The sequence below is a fragment of the Crocodylus siamensis genome, chromosome 5 (assembly GCF_052110815.1).
Source record: "Crocodylus siamensis isolate JL-2025a chromosome 5, ASM5211081v1, whole genome shotgun sequence".
In the NCBI taxonomy this organism is placed as follows: Eukaryota; Metazoa; Chordata; order Crocodylia; family Crocodylidae; genus Crocodylus; species Crocodylus siamensis.
Genome location: NC_143399.1, coordinates 66,329,956 through 66,353,428, shown reverse-complemented (window position 1 = coordinate 66,353,428; position 23,473 = coordinate 66,329,956). Strand labels below are relative to the sequence as shown.

General features: G+C 41.6%; 1 protein-coding gene across 3 annotated transcripts in view; it reads left to right on the top strand.

Annotated features, from left to right (window-relative positions):
- Positions 1-23,473, top strand: part of KIF14 (kinesin family member 14) — a 67,026-nt gene that overhangs the window by 29,571 nt on the left and 13,982 nt on the right. For 2 of the 3 annotated variants that reach the window (XM_090048895.1, XM_090048894.1), the window contains 12 exons: positions 858-960; positions 1,172-1,332; positions 7,777-7,924; positions 9,224-9,376; positions 10,749-10,875; positions 11,571-11,664; positions 12,491-12,629; positions 13,521-13,621; positions 19,304-19,398; positions 20,182-20,406; positions 20,561-20,742; positions 23,242-23,400. In XM_090048895.1, the coding sequence (XP_089905021.1) occupies positions 858-960; positions 1,172-1,332; positions 7,777-7,924; positions 9,224-9,376; positions 10,749-10,875; positions 11,571-11,664; positions 12,491-12,629; positions 13,521-13,621; positions 19,304-19,398; positions 20,182-20,406; positions 20,561-20,742; positions 23,242-23,400 (1,687 nt within the window). The remainder of the gene's footprint in view (positions 1-857; positions 961-1,171; positions 1,333-7,776; positions 7,925-9,223; positions 9,377-10,748; positions 10,876-11,570; positions 11,665-12,490; positions 12,630-13,520; positions 13,622-19,303; positions 19,399-20,181; positions 20,407-20,560; positions 20,743-23,241; positions 23,401-23,473) is intronic. The other variant, XM_090048896.1, reaches the window with a different exon arrangement.

Genomic DNA, 23,473 nt, shown 5'->3' with positions numbered 1-23,473 from the left:
TTTTTAGTAGCAGATCTCTTCATACTTAAAGTTACTTCTGATTTGAAATGAAAGCTGTCAGTCATAAAGCAATATACTTGAGGAATATGGTGCAATGAATGATTAGTGTGAAGACTATCATTTTTTCTGGGGGGAAAAAGCAGTCTAAAACAGTGAGACCAACTTTTTGGCAAGCATGCCACAAATTAACCCTGCAGCTTCCCCGAGCGCCTTTCCAATCCTCTTCCTCTGCCTGATCTGCTTCTCCTGCCTTCTGCTCTCAGTTCTCTGCTCCCTGCCTGGCCTGCTGCTCTGCTTTATGCTTCCTCTCCTCTGCCTGATCTACTACTTTGCTTTCTGCTCCCTTCCCTATCTGCCACTGTGTTCTCTACTCCCTTGCTGATCTGTTGTATGGTGCCCCAGACCACTTGTGGCAGTCATGCCACAAGTTTGCCACCCCTAATAATTTAGGAGTTGGGATCAGCATCGCCATTTTTAAAAGGTTGCCATCTATAACACCCCAGCCCTCCTGTTCTGTGCGAAGGGCTGCTCTCAAACATCCCTCCCAATACAGTCTCCACTTAATATTGCTGCCAGTTATTTCTGATTTTTGTTGCTATTGGTAATGGCTAGCTTGAATTTTGTGGGGGGAGGGTAAGTGCAGGATCCAGTAGTGAAAGATCTGCCCTTGTCACAGAGCCAGAAGGGCTGTGGCAGCTGCCAGTTAGATGTTGCACTGAGTGTGTGGCAGAGAAATTAATGACTGAGGGTAGAGAGAGTGCCATAAGTTGTCTGTCTGTCTATAATGTGCTCTAGTCTATAGACTTTATTTTAAATTCACAATGCTTGTTGATGTCACAAATGTTTCTTGTTTTCAGCATTATCAAAAATGTTCACAGTAACGTGAGTATTACCCCCCTGGGAGAAGCAAAGACATATGTTAATGGGAAACAAATTTTGGACCGAACAATTCTGCATCATGTAAGTTTGTCGTCAAAAGATTAACTCTGTTTACATATTGCATATTAATAAACATCCAGCAGTGGTTAAAAAGCTTTGACTGTAGATTTTGAGAACACTCTGAAATGGTTAAATTTGACAAGAATATTAGATCTCTTAAAGTTTCCCAAGTTTCTTGTACTGTATGTTTATTGTAAAATTTGAAAACTACAGATTTTTTTTATTTTTTCAGGGTGATCGGGTGATCCTTGGTGGAGACCATTATTTTAGGTTTAATCATCCTGTTGAAGTTCAGAAAGTAAAAAGGCTATCTTGTGGAATGACCCTTTCAAGTGATGGTCCAAAAGATTTTGAATTTGCAAAAAATGAACTTCTGGTTGCACAAAGGTCACAGTAAGTATTGGTTCTCCCAATCTGAAAATAAGGTGCACAAAAGAGCATCCTAGTCTATATTAATAGGAGTGTTGTATGCCAGTAGCAGGAAGTGATTCTTCTTCATATTATTTGGTGCAAATAAGGCCTTACCTGGAGCATTGTGTCCAAGTGTGAGTATTAAACTTTATATCATACCCAGGAGGTGGAAAAATGGGAAAGAAGAAGAAAGCAGCAAAAGTAATTAGATATCTAGAAAACATGACATATATTCTTTTTTTTTTTTTTTTTTGTTAATATGGAAGGGTGGTTCAATCCAGCCTTCAAATACAAAAAAGTGTTCTTATAAAGAGGATAGTGATCAATTGTCTTCTGAGCATTACAGAGAACAGGAAAAGAAGTAATGGGCTTAAATTGCATCCAGGGAGATTTAGACTGAGTAATGAGAAGAACTTTCTATCTGTGCCAGGTAATGAAGTCCTGGAACAGATCATCTAGGCAGGTTGTCATTGGAAGTTTTTAAGTGCAGGTTAGATAAATATTTATGTTGGTGGTTGAGATGGGGATGATTCTGCCTTGAGCTGAACTAGCAGACCTCTAGGAGACCCTTTCAGCCTTTTTTGTGATTATTTCTGCTATGGCAGCATGCTGTTTTTTTGTGAAATATGAAATGTAAGGATATAAACATCCAATATGTAAAAGACATATACTCCATTTTTAGGAGAAGTAAGTATTAGGCCTGTGTGAAGCTTCAGTCCCTGATTTGATTCAGCCCGATTCAGTGGCTGAACCTCTGAATCTGAATCAAATCAGAGGACCCTTTAGTCTCTCTGAATCGATTCGAACATAGAGACAACTTTAATGTTTTTTTTCTACATACCTTTAGGTAGCGGGGGCTCATGAATGCTGTGGTGCTGGGGCACATAGAGTGTCCTACAGACGAGTGGGGGGCTCCCCAGTGCACTCAGCAGCAGACCCAGAAGTGGAGCAGAAGCACTTCCAGTCCACTTCCAGGTCTGCCAGGGAGTGCGCTAGGGGGCCCCTCACACTCCCTCGGCTTGGTGACTGGTACTTACGGGGGGGGTAGCACCTGGGGTCCCCTGCGGTCGATCACCAAGCCAGGCAGGCATGGGGGGGCCACCCAGCATGCTCCCTGGCAGCCCCAGAAGTGGACTGGAAGTGCTTCTGAACCACTGCGGGTTCACCGCTGAGCATGTGGAGGGCCCCCCTGCACTCCTGTGGGATGCTCCATGAACCCCAACATTGCAGCATTCACAAGCCACACCTGCTACCTCAAGGTACGTAGAAAAAACTCTTAAAGCTGTGTCTATGTCTGAATTGCTGACTCTGAATCGGCATCGAATCTTCCTGATTTGGCCGAATCCGAATCTGGACAGTGAAGGAGAAGCAGACACAGGCTAAGCTAAATTTAAAATAAATAAAAGGACTCTATGCAGATACAAACAGTCTGCTTGGAGGGATGGAGGAAAGCTCTGAACTGGTAATGAAGAGGTATAAGCAGGTACAGCAGGTTAGTGGCAAAGCAGATCTTTCTAGAAGAGATTGGAGTCCTTCTTCACAACAAGGGCATGCTATTGGCTCATATTCATCTTATAGTCTACTGTAACTCCTAGGTCCTTTTCTTCAGAGCTGCTGCTTAGCCAGTCAGTCCCCAGCCTGTATTTGTCCATGGAATTGTTCCTTCCTGAGCGCAAGACTTTGCTTTCTTGGTGTGTCTAGGGTTGTTGCTGGTTTTGTGGACTTGTGTGGTGATCTGTGGCCTTTCTGCATACTGTGTTTTGTAGGGTGGCATTGTGGAATGTAGACTGTGGTATCCAGTACCTTTCATAGATGTAATGCTTTCCCCTTCCAAAAAAATGCATCAAAAACATGGATAAAGCTGAATGAAGATTTATTTTTAATACTGTATTTACTTGAATATAAAATAAGATTATTTTTTCTCCAATCAGCATAAAAAAGCCCCTTATCTTATAATTGCATACAAGGAAACTAGGGCTGTGCAAAACATCTGTGTTTTGATTCGGTTTTGAATTTGGCCATTTCAGAGGACTGTGGTTCATTTTGGTGTTTCGGATCACTGTCTTGTTTTGTTTTGGCCGAATCTTCTGAGTTTGTTTCGAACAGGCTGCAACTGTCACACTGCCCTACCCAGGCAGGTGGGGCTTGGGGCCGGGGGCTGCAGGACCCCAGCAGAGAGTAGGATGGGGCTGTGGGTGGCTCATTCAGGAGAAGGGGAGGGCTGCTGCCCTCTGTGCAGGCAAGGAGACCCCCGCATGGATCTCTGATCCCTGTCACGCTGGGTCGCGGGGCAGGTAAGCAGTGCAGAGCGATGAGCAAACCTGCTGGTCTTTGCTGTGCAACTCGGCTCTGCGGGGAGCAGAGAACTGCGCTGGGGTCTCCTCACTGCCTCTGCCTGCCCTGTGCAGCCCCAGATCTCTGCTCCTTGCAGAGCCAGGTCATGTTGCAGGGACTAGCACTGCCCTGCCATGTGACTTGGCTCCGCAGAGAACCATGCTGGGGTCTCCTTGATGCTGCTGCCTATCCTGTGCAGCCCCGCATTGCTGGGGCAGTGGCTGTGAGGAGACCCCTGGCATGGATCTCTGCTCCCTCTGGAGCCCAGTCGCACGGCAGAGCAGCAGCATGCAGCTGTTTCCCTGCAAGCCCGGCTCCAAAATGCTGAAATTTTCTGAAACATTTCCAAAACAATCTTCCTAGCTAAAAGAGAGACATACACCCAATGGAAGGGAGGGGTCATCACCAGGGAGGACTACACTGAGCTTTCTCGTGGCTGCTGGGGGGCGGTCAGGAAGGCCAAGACGGAGATGGAACTGGGACTAGCTACCCAGATCAAGGACAACAAGAAGTCCTTTTTTAAATGCATAGTGGGCAAAAAGACGGTACTGGGTAACGTGGGACCCCTGCAAGACACGCTAGGAAATCTGGTCATCACACCAGACGACAAAGCTAACCTATTTAACAACTTCTTTGCCTCTGTGTTCCTGAGCAGAGACCGGATCAGCCCCCACTCCGGGACCCCCTGAGGCCTCAGGGGAGGCACACCTAGGCCAAGGGTCAGTGAGGATCTAGTTGGGGAACTTCTGGAGGGACTGGATGTATGTAAGTCAGCTGGTCCAGACGATCTCCACTCCAGAGTGCTGAGGAAATTAGCTGAGGTCACTGCGAGACCCCTGGCATGGCTTTACAAGCAGTTGTGGTGCTCTGGTATGGTGCCAGAGGACTGGAAGAGGACCAACGTGGTTCCGATTTTCAAAAAAGGGAGGAAGGAGGACCCAGGAAACTATAGGCCAGTTAGTTTTACCTCAATCCTGGATAAGCTTTTTGAGAGAATTATCCTGGCACATGTCCACAAGGGGCCAGTGGGAGAGCTTATGCTTAGAGGCAACCAACACGGGCTCATTAGAGGCAGGTCCTGTCAGGCCAACCTGGTGGCCTTCTATGACCAGGTCACAAAATCCTTAGATACAGGGGTAGCAGTGGACGTGGTCTTTGGACTTTAGGAAGGCCTTCGACACTGTCTCTCACGCCATTCTCATTAAAAAACTGGGGGACTGTGGTGTCAACACCTACACAGTCAAATGGGTTGCTAACTGGCTGGAGGGCCTGCGCCCAGAGAGTGGTGGTGGATGGGTCATTTTTGACCTGGAGGGATGTGGGCAGTGGGGTTCCACAGGGCTCAGTCCTCAGGCCCGCACCATTCAACATCTTCATCAGTGACTTGGACGAGGGGGTAAAAAGCACCCTGTTCAAATTTGCTGACGACACCAAGATATGGGGGGATGTGGGCACGCTAGATGGGAGGAATAGGCTGCAATTGGACCTAGACAGGTTACAGGGGTGGGCGGATGAGAACAGGATGGATTTCAACATTGATAAGTGCAAGGTGATGCACTTGGGGAGGAAGAACCAGCAACATTATGTACAGGCTGGGGAACTCTCCTCTCATCAGTGTAGAGGCAGAAAAGTATCTTGGAGTCATTATTGATGCCAAGATGAACATGGGCCAGCAGTGAGGGGATGCAGTCAGGAAGGCATGAAATGGTTGCTGACATCCCACTTCGAGGTGAGTTCAAAGACCTTGCTTTGGCTAGGCTTTGCCCTTAGGTTGCTGGCATACCTGGCTCGGATGGTGACCTTCAAGAATGTTCCAGGAAGGTCCTCATGTAGTGGGGTCACGACGCAGTTGGTGTTGGAGGTCAGGAACAGCAGTACTCCCAGCTTCTGGCATTCCTTGTTCCAGGTCTAGGCTTAGTCAATGTGCTTCCCAAGGTTGCACAAGGCATTGTGGGCTTGGCTTCACAGCAAGGTAAAGTAAAGACCTTGCTGTTTCCACTGAACTCACCCTCCAGCAAACCACTCGGGAAGGTGGCTAGGTCATGTCTGGTGGACTGCCTTGCAGTCTTCTTGGGGGTTTCTTCTTCAGGGCCGGCAGGTCAGGAGGCGGAAGGTGTGGGTGACCATTGTGGTATCGCAGAGGTCTCCCATGTGGCACATTGGTGCCTCCCTACCAACAGGACATGCGGGATTTTGTTGCTGGCCCACAGTGAGAAGTGCAGCCACTTCTTGAGCAGCTGTCAGATCTCGGCATCCACCTTGTTGAGGGGGGTCTTAGGGACCACCAGTTTCCTCAGGATGAACATGATGTGGGGGATGAAGAAAGTGTTCACTGCATCTGTCTTCTGTCAGGGGGCCAGTAGGGACAAGTTCAGCTTGTGCACGTCCTGCACGATCCCACGGGTGGTCTCTTCTGGTGTCTGCTTTGCCCAGTGTTTGGTGGGTGTTCCCAGGTAGATGTAGCTCTTGCCGTCCCTTAGGCACCTTACCTGCTTGCCCTGGATGTTGAGGCTGGAATCCAGGACAGAGTTCTTCCTGCAGTTGATGTGCAGGGAGGCGCATCTGATGCTGTTATAGAGGAGCCCCATCCATTCAGCTGCCTCCAAACTGGCACTGGGTCAAGAGGTACTATAATACTAGGCCAGCACCATGGTGGCCAGAGCCAATCTTGACACCCTGTCCTTGGTGCCAAAAATGCTATGTTTGATCTTAGCCAAAAAGGCCAAGATGCTGATGGGACTCTACCACAAGGATAGATCAGTGCAACTTGTTGCATATGATTAGTGTGGTTATGTATCGCTCTATGGATCTATCTATCTGTATTGGTTGCATACAATGTTTTGTTGATATATTTACAATTTTTAAGCAATTTAGAAGCCTACCAGTACTTCAATCATTATAATAAAATAAATTCTAAATACCTATACGTTTTGACATTTGTTTTTGTTTTTTATCATGGAAAATGAGAGCTCCCCTGCCCCTTTTACTCACCAGGATGTGAGTCCAGCTGAACTTGTCCTCCCTGCTGCTTTGTGGTACTGAGCAGTCCTGATATGCTGGTGCCCTGCCCCATGCTGTTGCCCCTTACTCCTGACCCAGAGCCCACTGGCCCTGCTGGTGCTCCTTACTCTTGACCTGCTGCCCCAGGCCTCAGCCTCCCAGTGTGTGAGGAAGGGGGTGAGTCTGTAGGGCATGGGGTGGGTGGGTGTGTAGGGAAGGGGGGCATGGTCTCCAAGGTGAGGCACAATGGCATGGAGTTGTGCCCCCACTGCTGCCAGGTGGGCAGGGGGCACCTCACCTTGGCAGCCATGGCAGTGTAGCGGTCCCACCTGCTGGGCTGCAGAGACCAGTTGCCTGGAGCTTAGTCTGAGTAGGCTGCAGCCCTGCACAGGGGCACATCTCCCTCTGTTTTGTCGCCTGTGCCCCCTTCTGCCATCCACCACCATAGTTTTACCTGGAGGGAGCTTTGGGAGCTGTTCTCCAATACCCTGCCTGGCTGCCATCTGCATGTGTGCATGTGTGCCCCTGTATCCTACTTCCCCTCCCCTTCCTTCCTCCTGACCTCAGCCCCAAGCATGCTGGAACTCTGTCCCTTGTGTTTAAAGGAGAAGATCCATGTTTTTGCATGGCAAACAGAAAACCTGGATCCCTGGAGATAAGGTATTTTACTGGCCCACAGAAGGTGCAATATCCCTTCCTTGACTACATGCTTGATTTCTGCAGTCTTCCTTGACTGAATGTTGAGTTCTTCCATTCTAGTGTTTATTTGTGGGTCTCATGTGGATATTAATTGTGAAAGATTCTTAATAAAACAAATCTTGGAGTAAAATGTGATTAAAATGTAGCAGTTGAGACTAAAATATGATATGATTACCCTATTTTTCATCACATGTATGTTTTGCCTTAAGAAACTGAATCTCTGCAGAACACCAGTACTTTTAAAACAAACAGAAAATTCACCACTATTAAGATCAAAGGGTTTTGGATATGCAGTATATTCTTAACAGAAGGAATAATATAATCTCTCTGAGAGAGCTGTAAAAGACAGGTTAAAAGCTAATATTTAAATTTGAAATTCCTTCATCCTTCTAGGCTTGAATCAGAAATTGAGGAGGCACGACTGAAAGCTAAGGAAGAAATGATTCAGGGTATCCAAATTGCAAAAGAAATGGCTCAGCAAGAACTCCTATCTCAAAAAAAAGTTTATGAAAGCAAGATAAAATCACTGGAAGCAGAACTGGTAAGCTGCTATTGCATAATCAAATGAAAAGATATAGCATGTCATTTTCTATGGTGTCCTGTGTGAGTAGCCTCTCACTTCATGAATACCAGGCTCTGTCCCTTATGTACAAAAGGAGTAATTGTAAAATAAGATTCTTGCTATGCTATGTGTGTGGACAATATTACTCTAGAATAAGAGTTATTTCTTCCAAATTAGCTTAATATACTTCCATTTGCATAGGGCTGAATCAGAAATAATTAAACCATTTTATTTGCATTTTTCTTTATTTCAAATGTTGTATGAGTAGGTAAAACATTTAGAAAAACTCATCTCCATTTCGTAATGCATTTAATCTATAGTGCACTCACGTTCAATTTTTTTTGTATCGTTCTTACTGGATTGCTAATTTGCATGCTTCTTGAGGCAAGAATCTATTGTATCCTGTTAGATTAGTGATACTTCCTTTTGGTGCAGTAGGCTGGATGAGTAGTACAGGACCCCTCCACAGGCTGAATTGGACAGTGTGTAATGGGATTGGGTCCTGTGCCACTTCTACTTGACCCCTCATAAGATGGGGGCCTGTGCTACCTCCTATAGCCCCAGGCTGTCTCCAGCTGGTCCCCATGTGCATGGATCAGGCCCTAGACCACTTCTGCACATTGATCTAGCAGGGCTACCCACAGGTTTAGAAGTCTGGCAGCAGTGGAGCAACAGTTGTTGCTATTGCTCTCCTACCACTAAATGTTCAGATCTGTGGGGACTCCTACAGGCTGTATGGCATGGCTCTGCAGGCTGCATCTAGCCCAAGGATTGGCAGTCAATAACCCCTGTATTATACAGCATTGTACACTCTGGCTTCAATAGATAATGCACGCTGGCAAAGTAATAAACATAACAGGCATGTATTATAGGATAGATGGCAAGGATTTTTGGGTGATATATATTTACTGGACAAACTGCATTGTTGGGATTAAGTTAGACAAACTTTTGAAAACAAAGTCTGAAAGCTTGTCTAACTATCCTGACTATACAGTTAGTCCAATAAAAGATACTGCCTCTCTCACAATTTTGGACCATCACAGCTATATCACCATGCTAACAATTCTATAGCATACAAGGCTTTTGAATGGGCTGTAGCCACCCCTTTTCTCCTTCTGTTGTTAGGATTGGATTACTGTGAATGATCTTTAGTGGCCTTATTTCTCCACCTATTGAAAAAGAAATAGCTGCTAAAAAGTATCTTTTGCAAATAGATTAGGTAGGTTGGAATTTATGGTTTACCAGGAACCCTTCCTTCTGTCTTTTTGTTTTTTCTAGAGAGATGAATCTCATAGGAAACAAATGCAAGAAATGAATAACCAGAAGGCTGCAAGCAAAATACAAGAGCTGGAAAAAGCAAAACATCATCTTGAGTTAGAAGTGTGTTTCAACAAGAAGCGCCTGGAAATGGAAACACTAGCCACCAAACAGGTCATTTTTAAAATGTGCTTTGTCCAATCAATCAGGTTTAAATAAGCCATTAAATAATTGTATAACTTTGTTGATTCTTTTAAAAACAGTTTTTTTCAAATGATCTTATGAAGACTGAGATCCTGTTTAGTCTCTGGAACTGTTCTCTGATTAAATCAACTGCTATTTAGGAGATGAGCAGTAATGAAGTCATCTGTAGTCTATGTCAGTGGTTATCAAGCTTTTTAGACTTAAGGCACCCCTGGGACAATGCCAGCTCTTAGTTTTCATTTATTGTTTGATTATAGAAAAATAATAGAACAATTTTTCTTTTGTAAAGAACTCAGACCACAGCAAGTCAGAATGTTTTTAACACTATGAATTCTTGTTTGAAATCTGGGTTTATTTTGTGAATCACATTTGCACACCTAACAGCACAAACACTGCATGGCATCCTGCAACACCCTTAAAAAGAACTTGGGGCACCCCATCTGCTGCAGCACTTGAGGTGGAGAATCACTTTTCTATGTAATGACGACCACTTTGTTAATGTCCTAAATTTGGGAAATGTTGAACTCCCCACAAGTGGTAGTGCAAGAACAGGTGCACTTTTTTATGTTACATGCTTAGAAAAAGATGTCAGTGAGCAAGGTTACTTTCAGAATTGTTTCACAAGTTGAACATGAAAGGAGACTAAGTGAAGAATTCTGACTAAATAGAATTATTAGAATGTAACACCTTTGCATCGTGTTCTGAGTTAAATTTTCGTATTTGTCACACCTTCATTATTTTCCAGGAAGGCAGTGCAAGTTTTTAATTTTTAAATGTGTACAATGAAAAACAGCCATTTAAACATCTTAATTGAAAGAGGGAATGTTTTCTTCATTTCAGCTGTCTTGTGCTGTGAACAGAGTCAACAATTATAGACTTTTCAAAGAATACTAACATCACCTGTTACAGTCTACCTGTTATGTCTGCATGATTCTGTAATGAAAAAATATAGCAGAACCACTGCAACTTTTACCCTGTTTTATCTGGGGTCAAAGTTAGGACAATTTAGTCAATTTATATTGCTACAGGATCAGGTAGGCAACAGTTAGATTGTAACAGCTGATATGCAGGCTCCCAAACAGTTGCTCCTTCTCTGCTTTTCAAGTGGTGTCTGTGTCACCAGTTTCAATAGCAGATATTTCAGTGTATGCAGTAAAAAATTGTTAGAACTTATACAGGAAAGGTTTCATTACTGTATGCAGCGGAAGGATCAGACCAGAATGAAATTGATTACAGAACACCTAAACACCAGTCAACCAAACAAACCAAAATGGGGAGGGGAATTTAATCCTCTGCTTATTTTAAAAATAAGTTAAAATGGATGGATCTGCTCCTTTTTCAGGCTCTAGAAGATCATACTATTCACCATGCTAAGATTCTTGAAGCTTTGGAGGCTGAAAAGCAGAAACTTTCTAAAGAAATACAAACTCTCCAGCATAATCGTGGAAATGGGGATAAAAGTAAAACAAGTATGTTTGAGGAGTAATGTACTTTCACCTCATCATCCAATCCTGTTGTGGGGCATATGAATGTATGTCTTGTCTTCCAGCAACCAGATAAAGATGACATACCTCCTGGCAGAAAGAATTATTTACATATTGTTGTGAGACCAGTGTAGTACCTCTCCTTGGTTGCTACATTTTTGGTGATTTTGGATCCTAGTAGATTATTGTTTTCCAACATTTAGTACTGAACATTAGTCCCATTAGTACTGAAATTGCAGGATCTTTATTAGCTGGGATGTGATTGAGACTTGTGCCTGAGGCAGGGCTATGAGTACTATTATGATCACATTTGGTATGGCTCAGTGAACCACTAAGTTTATGTACTTACTGCTCTTCATCAGAGATTTTTCCATTATCTCACAGGATAAACTTTACTAGAAATAACAGAAAGTAGCACTTGGGAGACTGAAGACCAATAGAGGAGATTAAAATGTATTAGTATCTAATCAGTCCAGTATAAATATTTGACATGCTTTTAACTGGTGTCTCAGTTTTGAAACATCCTGTGAAAGTGTTAACTGCCTTTTCATTTTATCAGTATATCGTAAATCCAGGGTATGTTTTCTACTAAATTATTTTAGAGGTCTCCTTTTTTTAGTGGCTTTTTTAAATTTTGCTTTGCTATCTTTGATTATGTGAATGATGTATTTTGTATTTAGTTCAGCCAGACTGGAATTCCTTGAAACTGTCTGTGATGATCAAGGAGGCTAATACAATTGGTAGCAAATTAGGAGCGCACACAGTTTTTTGCAGGTGAGTATTCAAGTTATCCAATTAATATGTAGTTTAATGTAGGGCATTTTAAAAAAACTAAACCACATAACTTTGGCTATAGTAAGTTGATCTTTTGTGGGGTGGAGGAGGTGGGGTGGGGAATTGCTTAATGCTGTTAACCCAAACTTTTCCCCTAAATTAGTTTCCCATCTTGAACTAAAATTATAACTGATTTTATCCTTTTTAAACTTGTAATCTATTGTGAGTAAACTGATTTTATTATCAAATACAAATGTAAAAAGATAATTTTACATCTAAAACAAGATCTATCTAGGAGTCAGCAGACCTATTCTGGTACACCAAATTGGCAAAATTATCTTTGTATAAATACGACTAGGTGAAGTAGCCTTTGTACCAGTCTAGCAATAGTACCACTATTTCCACTGGAATGAAACTAATCATAATCAGTAAAGTACAGTTTTGCTAGTATAACTACATCTACACTAGAAGTTATGCTGGCACAGCTATGTTACCCTCTTCACATCTACATCAATCAGAGAAGTCAACATTACAGATTTCTGCTATGGTTTATCAAGAGCCAGGATTGTACTTGTCATCTTAGAATTTTCCCCTTGGTGCTGACTATATTACAAAGATATTTTCCCTTTTAGGCTTTTTTTTTTCTTTACGAAACCAGAACCAACATTATTTTTATTGACTCCTTGGCATGAGGTATTGTTTAATAAGATCAATTCTTTCAAAAATACTGTTTCTATTACAGTAGGGCAAACCGTTTCCTTAAGAATGATCCTTTAAAAATCTTTTAATCTGGTCATTATGGTTCAAGATTTCATTTTAATTTTAGACATGATGGAACAGACAAAGAAAGTGCCACTGGGCCTTCTGTTCAAGTGCAGGTTCGTAATCTCAAGCTGGGAATTGCAACTTTCTGGAGCTTGGAGAAGTTTGAGTATAAACTAGCAGCAATGAAAGAACTCTATGAGGTTTGTAACACTTGAAGAAAATCTTCATTAATCATAAAAATTTAGCTTCCTATCTTGAAATAAAATTGTTTATTGATTCCTGTACTAGGAAACAGGAGAAGCATCTATAAGTTGTCAAATTTTAAGCAAGAAAATGTTGTATAAGTGATTTTTATGTAGAGTGTAGAAAATCCTGAAGCCTGTATCTAGTTTTTACTCAATTCTTCCTTGGGCAATGCACTTGTTTAGTGAGCAGAAGTTGAGTAATAACTTCTCAGCTCTTAGACATGTAACTGCATATTTGTGTTCTCAGACACATGCCATCTTTTCTCAAGAAAACTATTTGTAAAAAAGGCTCAACAGTTCTTCTCTTTTTCAGCTTTCCAGTGCTAATTTTATGAGATTTCTTTGGTACATAGAAAATTTGAATTGAAGTTATAGGATTATTACTTATCACATTTATTAGTATATACTCCGAGGTGAAAGTGAATTTTGAACCATTCAGCACTGTGGACAGCTGTCAAATGGGTCACAAAAAACCCTAAAGTAAATGGTTTATGCTGTTTTTCAGTGAGAAATGCTCCAGATGTATGTATATGCATCTTCCCTCTCCAATATCTGTATTGCATAAAGCTTAGCTTTTTTCTTACCCATTTCTTCAACATTGCATAAAGCTTAGCAAAAATGGGTAAAAAGAAAGTGTTAAGAATTGGACAAAAAATTGAGAAGCTTTTTGTTTCAAAACCAAGTATCCTCAGTTAACTCAGTAGTCAACTTGGAATTTGAAAAGGACATGAACTGAGTTTTGGAGTATTTTAAAAATAGAATCCTTACTAATAACTTACACATTTCATTAATACTCAATTCTTCCTTATAACATGAGTAAGAGTTTTTTTTCTCCCCCACTCCTAGAGTAATGGTAGTAGCAAGGCTGATGATGTATTTTATGATCCTGCTGATGAATGGGAACCAGACCTCACAGCTACATCAGTTTCCTCCTTTTCTAGAAGAAGGTAAGTAATTTATTGAAGTCCTATTATTTTTTAATATTGTGTTTAAAAAAAACTGTTTCCTTGTCTAATTAAATGTCTGAATAAATTAAATGTCTGGTTGTGATCTATGACTTACAAGTATTGCTTTTTTGTTTGGTTTATCGCAAAGCTAACTTAAATAATATAATTTTACTCAGAGGAGGGGTAGAATCTCATTGCTCTACCTCAGCGAGGTGGGGAGGATCCTTTGCACTCATTTTGCCAATATCGACAAGTGGAATTTTATGTATGGTAGAATAGCCACAGGTTGATATTGGCTTAAATTAATCATTTTGCTATTATGAATATGGTGGATTTTATATCTTTCCTTTAAAAAATGAAATTGCTCTCTATTTTTTTTTTAAATGAGATATAAAGGAGGCTTGAAAGCTGTGGAGTTTTTAAACAGGAAGGAGAGAGAAGCTTTTTCCTAGCTTAGTTGTCTTGTATGTCATGTGTGGAATCTCATCCCTATTGACATGGATATGCTGGCAAAAGTCCTGGTGGAGCTGCAGCTTGAACAGTTCAAAACCTTTTGTCAGTGTAACTTACTGCATTCAGGAAACTGGTATAACTATATGCTGCCAGGGAAACGCTTTTAATGATATAAGCTGAATTTGCTTGAAGGGTTTGCCAGTATAGCAAAACTTTGTAGTGTGGGCAAGACCTTAGAAATATCAACATCAAGACTTGCATACACAACTTGTCCCTTGCTCTTGGTCTTTTTAGAGCTATGTCGATTATTGTGCTAGTGTAGCAGAGTCAGAGGTGTGAAGTAGTTTCATCTCTGACACACACAGCTGTGCCTGCCATAGCCACTACTGTGCAGGTAGATACAGTGGTAAAAGAGTGACTTTTACTTGTTCAGATTGCTTGTTCCACTCATGGAGCCTAGTTTTCCTCTACCTAGGTGTAAAGTGAAGCTTTGTAGCTAGATGTTTCTTTCCCTTCAAAGCATCTAGATGTGCTCGGTTGGCTTTTCTATACTGGTAAAAGCACTCTTGGGCCTTCTCTGCCCTTGGCTGGTTCTGCTGGCAGAAGTTCTGGTGGAATGCAAAGGCTGCTGCCACTGAGCCACTGGAACATGTATACATGACATCCATGCACTGTGGAGGCTCTCTGCAATTCCCCTGTGGCTACTGTGCTGGCAGAGTGTGAAGTGAACCTTGGGAAGTGTCAATATGCCATCTTCCAGATAGACAGAAACTTGTCACTTGGAAGAGGTGGTGTAACTGCTGGTGGGGGACTGCTGCAATTCAGTCTTAAACACTGTTTACGACTACAGATGAGCTTTGTATGTACGTTCATTCAGTACTGGTAAAATATTGTAGTGTAGATTAGATGTTAGTTTCAGGCTTAACGCTTGTCTGAAGTTGAGTTCTTACAAAATTGACTGTTGACTAGGTAAAGGAAGCTAAGAAATTGTTTGAAGAGTATCTAAGTGAATCTTACTGAACTACCAGTCATGTAACTCTCAAGGTAAGCACCATTTTAGACAAGCCTTTAGAGGCTCCAGACAGGTGAACTAAGATAGTGAAGACAAGGATGAACCTTTTAATCGTAAAAGCCTCCCAAACTCTACTTCCAGCTTTGACAGAAGTATTCTTTTTAACAGCTGTTTAACTCAAATAGAAAAAAGAAGTCTGAATAGAAACTGCCTGTATTATCAATGTAACTTTTTTTATGCATCTGCAGTGTCCCAAATTTTCTAGGTATCCACCCAGTCATAAGATTGTAAGGAATCTCAAGAGTTATTTCATCCAATCTATTCCTCAGATGTAGGATCTAATATTTCTAAAAACATCCTAAACAGATTTCTGTTCAGACTATTCTTGAAAACTTCCAGTGAAGGAGATTCCATATAATGGATTCCATGATGTCTACCAGACCAAATTTTTAATGGCATAAATGCATAGATTTTTTTTTTAAATGGTCCCCCAGAAAATTTCAGGCCACATTCATACATAAAGAAAAACTAAGAAAGGGCATGTTTTTTCTTCTTTACAGATTGCCTGTAATTGCAGGATCAGTGTATAATGTGTATGTGCATGCGTGCGTGCATCTTAATAGCTTTTTCAATGGGTGTAGTGATTAGTATTTTACTGTCAAGTGAATATTAAATCTAATACTAGAATAGTTACCATGTGTATATATAGAAAATCAAAAATACCAAAAGTACATTAGGACTAAATAGATTCAATTTTTCCCCTCAAATCATGTTTCTAGGTGGTAGCATTACAGAGTAAGGCGTCTGGTTTTGAAGGCTTTTTTGTACACTTCTGTAATTTAAAAGCGTCATTTTAAAGAGTAAATTGCAGCTGAGATGAGACCTTGTATGTGAAGTTCTAGCCTTGTAACAGTGTTTACGACTGAATTGCAAACCTCCTGCAAATAGTATTTATAATGGAAATGCTGACAGATCCTTAATTATAGCTTTGCTACTGGGCACCAATATGGTACTGTTATTCTGCAGTAAAGCAGTTTGATTCAGTTGATTGTAAATTTTTGATATGTGCTGCTGACAGTTCAAAGTAAATTCTACTCCAGGGTTAAATAAAAATTGTTTGAAAGGAATCTGACGGGCATTTCTTTATTTTTAGTCTAAATATTGTTTTAACAATAGAATGGTGTTGGAACAGTAATAGGTTTTGTGCTCCAAAGCTAAGTTCTGAACAATAATGAAATGATATTTTTCTGTACTATGAGATCCATGAGTTATTTGTTTTTGTTCTGTTTGTTTAAACATTATGCTCTTTAAAAATGAGCTGAAAGAAAAGACTGCTTCACTTTAAATATCTGAAACTGGGGTTACCTCTAATAATTGATTGACATTGCAAACATTGCAAAATGTCAGATGATGGAGAAAATTGTAGTGTATTACAAATCCTGATTTAGCAGTTCACGATGTTAATGACCACAGCGTGCGGAGGGAAGAGAATTTTGAATCTCATAGAATGGATAGCAAATAAAAGGAGAATGCTAACAAGCCACATCAATATATTTTAAAATGAGCAGTTCCTCTGTTTTTTTTGGCCTTTTAAAAATGAAGCTGGTTGGATGACAGTATGAAATTTATTTTCGTCTTTCCAGTAGGTTAGCCAGACAGGGTCCAGAAAGGTCAGCTTTTTTCTGTAAGGAGCTCTGAGGAAGGAAGCAATCCTCTGTTTCTCAAGGTCAAAAATCAGAGCTCTCCTGACCCCTTTGCTAACCAGGAAGTAGGGACAGCTGCCCCTGTAGCCACAGCTCTTGCCAGCAAGTTCCATCCTTTCTGGCAGCTGGGCACACAGGGTGTGAGATTGGGGGGGTGGGGTGGAGAGTTTGCAGAGGAGTGGGGAGTGGTGGGGGGTTGTGAGTCTGTGGGGGGGTTGTGGGGGGGTGTACAGGGTGTGGGTATAGGGGGATTTGGGGTTTGTGTTTGGTTGTGAGGGATGGGTGGGTTTGTGGGTGTGGCATTGGGAGGGACTGCCACATACCTGCCACTTGCCCCCTGTGGCGTTGGCAGCAGTAGCCAGTGGGGCCACTGGGGCCATGGTGTGGCTGCAGGCACAAACCTGTGGAGTGTAGCGCTGCCTCACCCAAGGTCTCCATGTGCTGAATGGACCCAACCCGGCCTGGCTTGCTCCAGTACTGTATGGCTTTGGACAGGAACCGCGGCTGGTGGCAGGAGCCTACCTGTCCTGGTCCTGGTCCTGTCCAAATCTGTATGCTAGTGGGGCAGGTTGGGTCAGGTCCATTCGTCATGTAGAGACCCTGGGTTATGCAGTGTTGTGCAGAGCGGCTGGCTGCTGTGCTGTGCCAAGTGGCTGGCTGCTGCTGCCAGCACCAGGGGTTGTGCACTGTGGGGGGGGGTGGGGGGTAGGCATGTGGCAGCTCCCCATACAACCCCCCCCACAACCCCATGTACATATTTGCCAGGTACAACGCCTGGGTCTGGGTCATGCTGCAGCCTTGCCCTGCTCCTATTTGCCGAAGCATGCTGAGGCAGCAGGAGCACCATGGAGATGCTCTGGCCAGATGTCAAAGCATTTGTTTGTCTCAGGGCATGTTCCTGAACTGCACCCCCACACTGCTTTTTTTCCACAGTTTTTTTTGTGGTTTTTTTGAGGGGCTTTGATACCTGGATTTCCAGGTATCAGATTTAGAGTTGCGGTGTGGGGAACATTTTTCCATTCCCTTTTTTTTTTCATATCCATTAGTACAATTTTGGGAACTGTTTTGGGTGCTTTCTCCTGTTTAACTTTGTTTCATTCACAATTTAAGTTACAGCAAGTTACCTAACCTGTATTGCTACAGGAACAGGGGCATGCCCATGTTACATGTAAAAACTGATGCATGCTCCAGAGTGGCAGCTTCCTCTCCCTTTTAAAACAGGTTAAAAGTTATATTTGTCCATATCCTCTGACTCAGTTCTTCATTGGAAAAACAGATAGAATTGAATTTCCCTGTTTTGAGGAAAAATAAAAGTTCTATCTGCATCTCTAAGTTTAATTCTTTGAGCTTGCCTCAATTTAAGGTCAGTCTTCAAGGTAAAGGCAGGTCCTTTTACACTCTGCATTGTTACAGCAGTAGCATATTTGATCTACCTGAGTAGTACCACAATCTTCATATTGCTAATGGAGGGCATTATTCTGTTTAAATGACTGGAAGAAAACCTGGTATTCATAAAATTCATTACACATTTCAAGCTACCTAAATTGCTAAGAAGAACATCTTATAGGTGAAAGAGTCTGTTTTGCCTAGTCTGCATGGACTGTGGCCAGATCAGTCTGGTGCTTAGAAGTTTCCAATCCACCTGATGGCAGAACGAAGAATAGAAGAATCCAATATTGTTTATTTCTGTCCCTATCTGTGCTAAGAGGGAATCTAAAGTTTACTTTCCACCAATCTGTGCAAAAATTACAATTGCATTGCCACGTGCAACATTGGGGGGGTGTGTGTGTGTGTGTGTATGTGTGTGTGTGTTTTGCACACACACATACACACACATATATTGAAAACAAAAAACAAAGGTTTTCATAAAAAAAACAACCCAAGACATCAATGTTTAGTGCAGTTTCCTTTGGATTATGAACAAAGATTTGTACTTAGCAGTTACAGAAAGAGGATGATGTGCATATTAATTTGACTTCGTATTTGGTGACGGGGTTAGGACAGTTGCATCGTATCCTAAGAATTCTGGGATTGAAGTTGATGGGATTTGTATGTAGGAAGTTAATATGCTAACACGTCCATTTGGATTATTAGGAATTGGACTTGGATGAAGGAGTCTTTTGTGGGAGCCAGAATTTTGCTTATTTTGATTGTCCATCAAGCTCTTCATGACAAATTCAAGGGAATATATAGAATGTATTTTAGTTACTAGTTAGTGGTACATGTCTTCAGGTTTTGTAAGATGTAGCTCTGACTCAAATGGAAGTATGATAATTTACCCAACTGACAGTCTGCCCTGATCATTATTTCTTGGCTCAAATTGCATGTTAGAGGGCAATATTCACTACATTCAGTAGTTATTGGTACATAAGGAGCCTGCTCTATATTACTCCAACTACTAAAAGGAAAGTGAGGCGACTTTTACTGCCCTTATAAGCAAATGTAAAGTGATGAATTTAAAGACTTGTCCATCATGTGTTTTCTCTACCACCATTCTTTTTTTTTTTTTTCTAGGAGCAGAAGTTTCATGAAGAATCGAAGAATTTCTGATTGTCTGTCTAGCATAAAAATGCATCCAATCCAGAACCTACAAATTTCACAGTTATCAGGTATTTTTTTTAAATGTATACAGCAGATTACCTTATTTAATACTGAAAAGATGGGACCTCATTGTTTATTAATGAAAAAACAAGCAGTTTAATAATTTGATAATTTGCCTGATTGAAAAGAAAATGGAAACCATGATGCTTTACAAAAAAGATTTTGTATCTTTTATAATGGGTGTTAGGCTGCTTGTTGGTAGGTGTTAATGGGATTTTCTACCTAAATCTGTCCTATGTCTATATAATATAATCCTTTTTAACAGTGCAGGTTAACTTGGACGATGCTAATATATAGCTCCATCTGCTAGTTACTTTTGATTTATATCATTTGAGGCATTACTAATCTGATCTGGAATTGTTTTTGCTGTTTCAGTTAAATGATGAAAATTTGGAAACATTTTAAAATGTGTGAAAATGTTTTTTCTTAAAAATAAAACTATTTGAACCTCCTAAATAATTTTTCATTTTTCTTCACATGGTCATTTAAGGTCAGTTATTTTATTATTTTGTTGTGACTACTTAATTGCAAGTGGAAAGGAAAGTTTTGTTATAAAGCTGTTTGCTTTTTATTTTCATTATCTTAGCTGAATTAAAAAAATATGTTTTTCTATATAAATATTTTTATCAATTGAAAAATGCATGTATTTTATTTTTACTAACCATTTTTATACTTCAGTAGCTTAGTTAGCAACAAAAGGGAATAACATAAAATTGTTATGACAAGGGATCGTCTGTCAGACCCAATGCTATATGCAAGGAATTTCTGATTCATTTTCTTTTTTAATACAGGTTCATTGAATAAAAGCAGAAGTATGTGTTCAAATCCTTCTGAATTATTTCTACCTGGAATTTGCAAAGAATTAATTGGCTCGGCTTTGGATATACTAAGACAAAAACAAGAAGAAGAAAGGAGTATAGCAGATAGTCTCCTAACTAATTTGTTTACAATTCATACTGAAGTAACTTTAATTTCAAAAGCCTATGAACAGCAAGATGAAGAAAGTCAAGAGAATTGTAAGCTTACTATGTCTTAACAAACAAGATCTTCCATACCATTTATTTTGTGATGCATTTTATTGCTTTGTGTCTACTTTACATTATTATTAGTAGTAGTAATTATAAATGGTTCTTGATTTTCCTTCTCATTAATATGCTATTTCTTTTATAGTGTTTTCTCTTGATCATGGTACTCAGACCTCCAGCATCAGAATTACCTCTGCTTTTGAACAGCTTGTTGTTCTAACAAAGCATTGGCTTAATAACTTCCAAAAGTGCACCGATTCAGTAAAAATTGAAGAATTGAGACAGGAAATAAAAAACTTGGGAGGTTATTTACAATTACTACTGCAGGTAAACTATATTTTCTATGAAGAGAGAGAAGAAAATACATTTTAGAAATGTGTGCACACTGTTATAGTGTTAACCATAGGCTTTTCAATAGCAGTCTGGTGCCTACCTGATGCACATCTATCTATACATCTAAACACCTTCTCGAGTCATGCTCAACTTACAAGTGAATAAACTTGAATGTGTAATATTTTATAACTTGCCCTTTATCACTGTCTGTTTAGTGCCATCCTATGTAAACTTTCTGGCAACTGTATTTTATACCTATTGGTTCTGTTTCCTCCAATAGGGGTGCATCTACTCTAGACATTTACTGTGGAGTTGACTAACTCTGCAGTAAATATCTTGTGTCTACACATACAGAACTATTAGGTTGGAGTACACTAATAGCTGAGCATTTTTTACTCTGCAGCAGTGCACATGTAGATGCTGATACACAACTAGTTGGGGCATGAAGGTTTCATAGTTTCATAGTAGCTAGGGTCTGGAGGAACCTGAACAGATCATCTAGCCTGACCCCCTGCCACAGGCAGGAATGAATGCTGGGTTCACAAGACCCCAGACAGGTGATCATCGAACCTCCTCTTGAATTTGCCTAAGGAAGGGGCAGGGACCACTTCCCTGGGAAATTGGTTCCAGATTTTGGCCACCCTAACTCTAAAATATTGCTTTCTGATCTCTAACCTAAACCTATTCTCCATCAGCTTATTACCATTGTTCCTGGTCACCCCAGGTGGTGCTGGGGAGAAAAGGGCCCTACCTATTTGCTGTTGATCTCCCCTGATGAATTTGTAGGCAGCCACCAGGTTCCCCCTCAGCCTCGTCTTGCTGAGGCTGAACAGATCAGGTCCCTCAGTCTCTCCTCATAGGGCCTGTCCTGCTGCCCACTCACCAAGCGGGTGGCCCTCCTCTGAACCCTCTCCAGGCTGGCCACATCCTTTTTAAAGTGTGGCACCCAGTACTGGACTCAGTACTCCAATTGTGGCCTGACCAAAGTCACATAGAGGGAAAGTATCACCTTTCTGGACCAGCTTGAGATGCATCTTTGGATTCATGACAAGGTATGGCTGGCCTTGCTGGCTGCGGTCTGGCATTGGCAGCTCATGTTCATCTTGGAGTCAATAATGACTCCAAGATCCCATTCCACCTCTGTGCTTTCAAGAGGGGAACTCCCCAGCCTGTATATATGCTGTGGATTCCTTCTCCCAAGGTGCAGCACCCTGCATTTGTCTACGTTGAAGCCCATCCTATTCTCATCTGCCCACTTTTGTAGTCTGTCTAAATCGGTTTGCAGCCTCTCTCTCCCTTCAAGTGTGTCCACCTCGCCCCACATGTTAGTGTCATCAGTGAACTTGGACAGCGTGCTTCCCACCCCCTCGTCCAAGTCGCTGATGAAGATGTTAAACAGTGCGGGCCTGAGGACTGAGCCCTGGGGTACCCCACTGCTCACATCTCACCAGGTTGAGTACAACCCGTCCACCACTACTCTCTGGGTGCGCCCCATCAGCCAATTTTTTACCCATCCAACTGTGTAGGCATTAGTGCCACAGTTGCTTAATTTATTAATGAGGATGGGGTGAGAGACAGTGTCAAAGGCCTTCTTAAAGTCTAGAAAGACTACATCCACGGCGATACCATCATCCAAGGATTTAGTTACTTGGTCATAAAAGGCAATTAGGTTGGTCAGGCAGGACCTGCCTTTGATGAACCCATGCTGATTGCCCCTGAGCATGATCTCCCCTGCTGGCCCCCCACAGATGTGCTCCTTGATGATTCTCTCCAAGATCTTCCCGACCACCGAGGTGAGGCTTACAGGCCTATAGTTACTTGGGTCCTCTTTCCTTCCTTTCTTGAAAATTGGGACCACATTAGCCAGTTTCCAATCCCCCGGCACCTGGCCAGATGACCACAAATGCTCATATAGTTGGACCAAGGGCTCCACGATGACCCCTGCCAGCTCCCTCAACACCCTTGGGTGGAGGACATCTGGACCTGCAGATTTAAAAATGTCTAGCCCTTCCAGAAGATCCCTAACTGCATCTGCCTGCTGGCTAGCCCTGCACTGAAGCACCCTTGTGCCCCAGCTATTCCCTCTGCAACACATTGAACCAGGTCAGAGCAGCACCGACCTGGCAGACCTGCCCCCTTAGCCCCCTGGATCCCCTGCCAGCCGGTGCTGCTCCAACCTGGCTTAATGGGCTTTGGTGCCAGGTGCACATGTATATGCAGTGCCCAGGACCAATAAATTCTGGTGCACTAAGTACTGGGGTTTATTGCTCTGCATTAATATGCACGTGTAGATGCATAATTCTGTAGTGCACTAGTAACAGTTTTTCTCTCTAGTTCTAAATATTTTTGTTCCATTGATTGGTAACAGAGAGATAATGTTGATAACCATTTCAGTATAGTTTCAAGACCTGTTGTATGTATGAAGTTGAAAATATTTGCACTTTCACCACAGAATTTTCCTATCTAAATGATTAATGTGTTTTCATTGCTCAGGGTTGTTGTTCAGATATACCTTCAATGGTAAGCGAAGCGCAGAACAAAATAATACAAACAGTGAAACAAGCAGCAAAACATGTGGGATACTTGGTAGCACTCACAGGATCTGATCTATACTTTTCTGAAGAGAACAAAGATGACACAACCAGCATACAGGTAAAAACAGCAGGTTGTTGGAAACAGTAACTTCTAAGATGAGTACTGGAGAAATGTTTTTACGTGATGACTA